Below are 9,433 nucleotides of genomic sequence, written 5' to 3'. Positions count from 1 at the left end.
TGTGTGTCTCAATGTTATGGAAATTGTTGCTATCAATCTGATCAGCTTTTATTATTGCAGTTGCCTATATTGCAGGGGAAGTTTTGATTAACATGAACTACACAGACAGTGGAAAATCACTGACCATTGAGGCTATTTTATTAAAGTTAAAATGATCTATGATCAAATTAAAATCTGGTCCTACAATAAGTTTTTCTGATGCAAGCACTCGGTGATGTGTGGTTCATTGCCTAATGATGCTGAGAATCAGTTTTGGGTCAATTGTAATCATTCACAACCAAAGAACAGAATAGTGTTCTTGTTTCTAAGGGCCCTTAATTATTTGCTGAAAGGATCAAATGCCAAGTTGGTTTAACTTTTTATAGTTTGATCCATTGGTTCCATGCATGAGTAACGATTCTTAATATTGTTTGTAATCTTAATATCTGAAAATCCTGTCTTCCAGTTAACCGCCAGGGCATAGGTTTTTCTATTTAGTTTATTTTCTTCTAAACAGCAGGAAATCACTTCAAAGTGTGATTTCGTCCCACTTAAATATTTTGAAACTATTGCTTCTCGGTCTACAAGTCCCATAGTTGATATATGTAATATTTCTTTCCCATGTAAAGGGAGTTCCATGCGCATCTGAACAGTTTACATTGTGAAGCTGACTGATGGAACCTACTCTATGGATGGTTCGGACATGAACTGGAACTTTCTAGCATGAGAGAAATCCACTTGTTGAAATCATATTTTGGTTCTTGGTCCTTTTACCAAGGAAAGGGTGTTTCCCACCCTATGCACACTGCAGCATGATGATTTACAATTGAATGGAAAAGGTTTAATTTAATTACGAGTTCTTGTGAGCTTTCTTGCTCTTAGCATTAGTATGTCATTTGATGAACCGGTTCCTTTAGGATGTGGCCAGCCTACCCTTTGGTGATACTTGCATGTTATAACAAAAGATAACCTTGTTATATTTTTTTATTGATGTGTAGTGAACAAATGGTTTTCCTTTTATGCCATTCACTAATGGATATATAATTCCTACATTTGCTTTCTAAATAACTTGCTTTTACAGTGCACTGTCAGGGTTAGGGTGGAGGAATAATACTCATGCCTGGTTGGCTTTGCAGTGTGTGGGACTATTTTCTACATTTCATTGTTTTACCCACTTTTTTGGTTTTTTAGTATCAGAGTGGGTAAAGTAATTTGTGGTGTTTGTTTTGAGTCCCCATGGAGAGTCCTAAGGCTTGGCCATGGAAGGTTCTTTGGTTATTAAAAAAAAAAAAAAAAAAAGAAGTTATTTGTGGTGTTTCACATGTAAGAGAGAAAACGAAAGACCCAATAAATTCTTGGTTTTCTTAAGATGCCGTATTTAATAATAACATAATGCAACTGGTGGCCTAGTTCTGTAATTTTTATTTTTTATTTTTTATTTATTTATTTTCTGTACGTGGGAATATTGGAATTTTTGTTTCTTTTTTTCTTTTAGCTTTGTATTTCAAAGAATTTTACAACTATATAACATCGTTTGCAAGTTCTTTCATTTGATAATTACTTTTAATTCTGTTACTTTTTGGTGGACAATTGGATATGCTATAGCTACAATTGTTCTCTATTAATTGTTAGATCATTATTCCATTGTTGGCTTTGTGGCCCTTACTTTCCTTGTTTTGTGTGGTAACCTTATGATATTTCCTTTGGCTTGTAGTATGTGAGACCTGGTGCAGCGCCTATTCCTGGAGCAGCAGCTGTTGTTCCTGGAGCAACCCCAGGTCAAGTTCGTCCACTTGCAAATATTGGCCCTGTGCCTGGTCGTGGTAGAGGTGACTGGCGACCAGCAGGAATAAAAAATGCTCCTACCATGCAGAAAAATTTTCATTCTGGTTTGGGGCACCTGCTTGGGGTGGCAATATGGCAGGGCGTGGTTTTGGTGGTGGACTAGAATTCACGCTTCCTTCTCACAAGTAACCTTCAAATAGCTGCATTCACTGGTTTTCTTTTTGTTTAATGATTTCATGGAGTGCTCTAGGTTGTTAGTAACTTATCTTTGCTTTGTTTGGTTATTATTTGCATTGTTTTACTGATTTCTTGCAATCTATGTAATATTTCTGAATAGCACTCAAGATGAGTTGTCATGATTTTTTTTTTTTTTTTGATAAGTAAAAACAATGTATAAAGAAAGCTTGAAGTACACCTGACAGTATACACGGAGTATACAAGGCAACTAGGCCAAAGGAAAAGAAAAAACAAAAAAACCCTTACTTACAACCCAACCAATCAATGAAATCGAAAATGGACCATGAAGCACAATTTACATGCACCCTAACCCAATCCAAGAACATGTACAAAAAAGACCGTAAAATAACTTGATCCGCTAATTCAGAATCTTCAAAGATTCTTCTATTTCTTTCTTTCCATAAAGTCCAAAATAAGCATAAAGGGGCTGCATTCCACGCCTTTTTTCTTTTCTTTCCAACAAAGGTGCCGTTCCAACCAAGAATGGTTTCCTTGATAGAATTGGGCAAAACCCAATGAACACCAAAAAGAGCAAAAATAAGGTGCCAAATCATAGTTGCCTTGGGACAATGAATAAGCACATGATTAGCTGATTCTTCATCTGCTTTACACAAATAGCACCTATTTGGTAAGGCCCAACTCCTCCTTTTTAGTTGATCCATAGTTAGAATTCTTCCCTAGATAGCCTCCCAAGCAGAAAAGCTGACTCTCTTTGGAACCCAAGGATTCCAAACTAAGCTTGAAGGGAACTTTCTACCGATGCAAGGAGCTAAGGAAGAGAAGAAAGACTTAACTGTAAAGATATCTTTCTTTGAAACCCTCAAAGACATGACATCCTCAATCCCCCTTCTAAGTGCATGGCCATGTAACCTATTGAAAAAAGTTTCCACCTCTTCCATCTCCTCCATCTCCCAATCATTGTTGAGTCTTGTGAAAACAGGGTTCCAACTACCCAAATTCCCGGACTGATCTCATAACTGAGCTACCCAAGCATCCTTGAAGGAGGCAAGATAGTACAACCTTGGAAAAGCCTCATCCAAAGAATCTTCTCCACACCATCTATCCTTCCAAAAACACACTCTTCTACCATCCCCCACCTTAAAAGCCACCCTTTTGCTGAACTCCAACCACCCTTTCCTAATCGTCTTCCAAAGCCCCACTCCATGACTCTCCCTTGAATCGCCAGAGCACCAACCACCATCTTCCTCCCGAAATTTCCTTACAATCACTTGTTTCCATAAAGAATCTTGTTCCAAAGCAAATCTCCAACACCATTTTCCAAGAAGAGCCTTATTCAACCTAGAAAGATTTCTGATACCTAAGCCTCCATCCTTTTTCTCCATGCAAACAATGGACCAATTTACCAAATGCGGCTTACTTTGAGAAACTACTCCCCCCCAAAGGAAATCTCTTTGAATCTTTTCCAACCTTAGGCTCACCTTGTGAGGAATGATAAATAAGGACATAAAGTAAATTGGAAGGCTAGAGAGAGTGCTCTTTACCAAAGTCAACCTTCCTCCTTTGGACAAATACTGTCTCTTCCACAAAGCGAGCCGCTTTTGAAATCTCTCCTCCACTACATCCCAAACCCGAGATGATTTGAAAGCAGCTCCCAAAGGCAGCCCTAAATAACAAGAAGGAAGAGAAGCCACTTTACAGCCCAATACCCTAGCCAAATCCTCAAAATTAGGAACCACCCCCACTGGAATCAGTTCGCTTTTGTGAAGATTGATTTTTAGCCCAGAAATCGCTTCGAACCACATAAAAGCCCAACTTAAGACCTCCACATGCTCCTTGCTTGCATCACAAAAAACTAGTGTGTCATCAGCAAATAGAAGATGAGAAACAACCACACCCTCACCTCCTCTCCCACCAGCCATGAAACCCTCAAGATAGCCTCCTTGTAAAGCCCTCTTCAATATAGAAGATAACCCTCATGATTTGCGTAGGATTGATTTATTGTATGAATGTATCTGAATTTTCCTGTTTAGCTTACATGCTTGTGGACATAAATTTAACTTTAAGACTCTTATCAGTGTTTGTATCCATATAAAGCTATATCTAATCCTTTCTATTTGTTTGCATGAATATAAAGTGTTGCTTTTGCATGTTGCATGCGGAAAGAGTTTTATATAATGCCAATGACGTGTTTCAAATATGCAATATCTCTTTTGGATTGTTCCTTTGACTTCTAGTAGTTATATATCATGCTAATCAGCACAAGAATGCCTCTGAAAGAGGTTAGTTTTGGAACTGTCCCATTTGATGGGAGGCTGCAAATGGGAAGTTTGTACTGATTTGTGGGTTGCTGGCCATCTCTTTCCATCTCTCTCTCACCCTCCCTCCCTCCCTCCACATGCACATGCAAACTAGTTTATCTGTTGAGAGGAACTTGATTGAAGGAAGTAGTTTTTAAAGGAATTTTCATTGTTAGTCTATTTGATAGTAGATCTATCAAAAAAAATTATTAGTCTATTTGATAGTAACCAGAAAGTCAAATGGGCAGGTCACAACTATGAATAGTCAACTTAGTTATTTAGGAAACTTACCCAGCAACAAAGTTCTAGTTAAATGAGTGCTCTTAAAGGTGTGGAATTGGATTGTGGCGGCTCCTAGATTTTTCCCTTTAAGTGTTGATTTAGTTTATGATTTTACCTTGTAGCTTGTCTGAAGGAGAGAATTTTCCTCTTTCTCTCTCTCTCTCTCTCTCTATATATATATATATATATATATATATATCCCCCTCTCACTCCTGTTGAATTAGGGTTTTAGTGGAATACTCTGTGTGCAACAATTTTTAGGAGGGCTAATATGGGATTATTAAGGACATTTTTTTAATTTTGAAATGCTTGTTGGGATTTTGCTTTTAAAGTGTGGTCTAATAGTTGAGATTTTAGGTAGGCATTATTCTTTGTCCTTATTCCCTTGGAATTTTGCCATTGTAGATCTTAATTCCTTACAAACTTTTTTATTGAGTCAAATAACATTTGGTAAGCTGATAAGGCCCCAAGGTAGGATTTTCTTGTTTTTAAGATCTAATTTGGTTTAGGAGGATTCACTTCTTTGTGTTTCCTAATTTTTGACCTATCTTGGATTAATCTTGTTATATAGTTCTGGTTACATATGAAAGCTCAAGAACCAGCATCCTTGGTACAGGAATTAAATTTTTCCAAGTTAATATATTGGGAATTTGCATTCTATTGGCATATTCTCATCAATTATTTCTTTAGAGTTATGCTTACAGATTCAATTGACTTAGAGAAACCAAAGTTTTCAGAAAGTAAAGGTATTGTTATCATATGACATCTCAGAAAGGCTGGTAGCATGAGTTTTTGTTTTATGGTTCAACAATATTTAGTTAGAATAATTAGAATTAACATAAGAAAACTTCATCATATCCACATAGGGGATCAATGCTACACCTAAGTTTGGGTATCAAAGGTTGAACAATGTTGAGAAGTGACGAAAGTTCATTATAATCTAGTAGTACCCTGGAAAAAATAGTCTGCATGAGTAGCAAGGTGGATTCCCCTACTATGTGCATCTGCAGATTGAGAGTCAAACCTACTCCAACCTTCTGGAATTGACCTTTGAAGTCACGGTTTTGATTTTTGTAGAATGGGCTGCAGTCACTCATACCAGAGGATAATGAGTTTACTTGTCGGAGGATTGGATCCGAGACTTCAACCTCACTTACCTGAGTTTTGGATCACTGTGCCTCGTGTATTTTTGTCATATTTATTCCTGAGTTATGTACATGTATACATACAACATGCATGTATTTACATATATAAGTGCATAATTTCTCTAGACTATATATGTGTGTGTGTAGCACAAGATCTCCATTCTCATGTTCTTTTTCAATGCTTTTGGTTACTTTCTCTTCATTTCTGCAATTAAACATTTATGTGAAGTGGAGTATCTATGTTATGAAATTGCTCTCAACTTTGTGGTGAATCCATGCATATTTTATGATGTGCGTTGGTGAATCAAGTTACCTTTATGAAACTTTATCTCAATTGTTTGGTTGGCTGAATAATCCTTTCTATAGTTCTGTTTGGTGAAAAATAAAAAATGCCCTGGAAGTGCATTTAATGAAGCACAACAACTCCACCCTTTTTTTTTGGTTTAGAAATTGGGTCAGTTTAAAACAAATGGCAAACTATATCTTCATAAAGCTTCATAGTATATATTACATGATCTTGGTCTTACCATTTGTATGACTTGCCTTGACATTCATGGAAATGATTCATTTCTTTCTTTCAATTCCCATTTTCTCAAGTTTGTTTGGGAAATCTGCTGCTGCACCATCATCCTATTTGCCATCACAAATATGCTGTTGGCATTGTTGTCCTTCACATGGGAAGAATAAGATTTGATGCAGTGAAATTTTTGGTGCTTAAATAGTCATTAGACCATTTCACTACTGAGATAGGAGCTTGGGTTATCATAAACAAGAAACCTTTTTAGAACTTCACTTTAAAAAAACTCTCATAGTTCGTAATCTTGTGCACCCTTGGTTGATAAACGTGCTAGATGCCACCCACTAGGGTAGCCTAGTTGGTCAGGGCGAACACTGGGAAGTGTGGTCTCAGTAAGTGTCATATGGTCTTGGGTTTGAATCTTGCCATTGATGATACCCTGAATTTACCTTGTGCTGGTTGTTGCGTGGTGGTCAGTATCCCGAGGTTTGGGTCCCCATGGAGAGTCCTAAGGGCTTGATCATGGAAGGTTCCTTGGTTATCAAAAATAAAAAATAAAAATAAACGTGCTAGATGTTGAGATCAGTGTATACCCTTTTTTTGGTATGAATGTAATAAAATAAATACAATTAGTGTACAAATGAAGAAGATTGAGATATCCTTTTACAAGTTTAAGAAACCAGAACCTCTAACACATCCAAAGAAATACAAAAGTCAGTATGCAAGAGGAGTTATACTACAAAGCCCTTAGTCAATAGTTGCCCAATCCTACAAAGTCAAACCAGTAGGAGCTTCAACAAACTCCCTTGGTCAAAGAGATACATAAAAAGGTTAAGAAACAAATACAATCCATCAACTCTTTCTTTGTGGGGAGCTTTGTCTCCCAACTAAGATTCTAACCTTTCTTTGAATTCATATCACCTTGAGGGGGGTAAAAAAAAAAAGAAAAAAAGAAAAGAAAATGATCACCTTGAGGGTGGCTACATTGCCCATGGCCTTGGAACCTTACTTTTAGAACCCTTGCCAATCTTCTTATCGTAATCACATTGTTTGGCAATTTTGTTGAATTATTTAGTTTCGTGCTTAGTAATCCACTAATTCTTAAATTTGCCACTTTAAATATATATATATAAAATTAGAAACAATGATTTCATTGCATTACAATATTAAGTACAAAGATGGATGAGAATACTTCCAATTAGTACACAATCCTCTATACAAAGACTGATAGAGTGTATACTAAACTACTTTCATCTAGACCTATAAAAAAAAGTATACTAGTTCAAAAATTCAAATCTAGCTACAATTCACATAGGTATAAAATCTCCTACTAAAGAAGCCATTCATAAAGTGTATACTAAACTACTTAGTCAACCTCAAGGTTTTGCAAATTAAGTTCCAAACTAGTAGAATGAGGCTCGAAGGAATACCTTCAAAAGCTTCATTGGTAGAAGCCCATAGGGAAGAAGAGATGTAAAATACCTCCTAAACTACTTCTAGAGACATTCACTTATCCTAAAAAAATGCTTGTATTCCGATTCCAAAAAATAGTCCAAATCAAAGTGAGGCTAGCAATGTGCCAAAGCGTCTTGCCTCAAGGAACCCCCCAAAACCTCTAAAGGATATAACTCACATCTCCTCCAACCTTCTAGGTGGAACTCAATCAATCCCTACAAGTTGAAAAAATTTACACCATAATGTCATTGTTATCTAGCAATGTAAAAAAAAAAATGATTTGCGGTCTCCTCCCTCACTCCCTACACACATAACACACCATTCCAGGTTAAGTACTTTGTATTGTCTTCTCCTTTGGGGCAAGTCATAAATATTGACCGCCTTATTTGTCACAAGGTATGCAAAATCCTGATCATATTTTGATCCTTGGTTCTAACACTTTTGTAATATAGTTTGATGTTCTATTTAGTTCTTTGTTTTTTGGGAGGATTCCTCATCCTTCTTTTGTACTTCTTGATACCTAAATTTAATACATTGTTGTTTCTAATAAAAAAAAACATAGATATGGTTTGGTGGATACTTTTTCCTTTTTGTTCATCACTTGATTTGTTAGAGATGTTGAACTCTATCATCCTTGATCTCTTCAAACAAGATCAATTTCTATATTTGAATATCACAAGGATTTTAAGACCCTGTTTGGTATCTGTTTTTTAAAACAATTTTCTGTTCTTCAAAACAAAATAATAAGAAAACATGTTTGGTAACCAAAAAATAGAAAACAATTTTCAGTTCTTAAAAATAGAAAACATGGTTTTAGAGAATATTTTCTAGTTGTTTTTAATTGTTTTCTGAGGATTGTTTTAAAAAATAATTATATAAATATGGAGAATGATTAAAAATAAAACACTAAATATAAAAATTATTTTCAAAACATATTTAAAAACATAGAAAATAAGTTATAAATATGGAGAATGATAAAAAATAAAGCACTTCATATAAAATTATTTTTAAAACATATTTAAAAACATAGAAAATAGGTTAAAAACATTTCAATTCCCAAACAGACTTTTGTTCTACAAAGTATTATAGAACAATTTAAAAAAAAAACTACTTTTCAGAACTGTTTTCAAAAACATTTCCCAAACAGAGCTTAACCCTCTTGATTTTTGTGCGGAAGCGGTCTTGTTCTTTTTGGTTGGACTTTATTTATGCGCTGTTTGCGTCTTTAGTTAAGAAAGAATAGTGATGCCTTTTTCAAGAAATGAGTGGATTCCCAGGAAGTTAGACGCAGCACCAATTGAGGATAAAATTGGAAGTTCATTTGTGATAGCCTATATATATGCGTGTGCCTACAAGGAGCAGTTGGATTCAAGTTGAAAGAGCTACAAGGATGATAGGTAGGCAAGAAAGAACATGGGCTGCAACAGAGGGAAGAGATATGATGGCCTCCAGTTTGGTGGAGGATGTGACTCTGTATGGAGCTGATAGCAAGAATGGATTTATGTAGCCAACCCTAGTTAGATGGGATATGAAACTTTGTTGTTGTTGTTGTTTTATTTTTTATTTATTTTTAATTTTTAATTATTAATTATTAATATTATATTATTATTATATTATTATTATTTAATCAGAAATGGAAACATTTTCATTAAAAATGAGAGTTGTTCTTCTTGTTGTTATGGCACGATAGAAGCAAAAGAAATGAAACTGGATGATTTCTTTTTCTGGAGATTTTTGGTCTCAAAATGCTCTAGGCCTCCTTTTTTGTTTGTAAT

The 9,433-nt window shown here is 35.5% G+C and overlaps 1 protein-coding gene across 1 annotated transcript in view; it reads left to right on the top strand.

The window, feature by feature from the left end:
- Positions 1-214: 214 nt before the first annotated feature.
- LOC117924761 (FIP1[V]-like protein) overlaps positions 215-9,433 on the top strand; it is a 23,370-nt gene continuing 14,151 nt past the window's right edge. The window contains 3 exon segments of the mRNA XM_034843478.1: positions 215-256; positions 1,694-1,876; positions 1,879-1,949. Coding sequence (XP_034699369.1) covers positions 215-256; positions 1,694-1,876; positions 1,879-1,949 — 296 coding nt within the window.

This window comes from Vitis riparia, chromosome 11 (genome assembly GCF_004353265.1).
Source record: "Vitis riparia cultivar Riparia Gloire de Montpellier isolate 1030 chromosome 11, EGFV_Vit.rip_1.0, whole genome shotgun sequence".
Classification (NCBI taxonomy): domain Eukaryota; kingdom Viridiplantae; phylum Streptophyta; class Magnoliopsida; order Vitales; family Vitaceae; genus Vitis; species Vitis riparia.
Note: the sequence above shows the minus strand (reverse complement) of the source record. Positions and strands in the feature narration are given on the sequence as shown.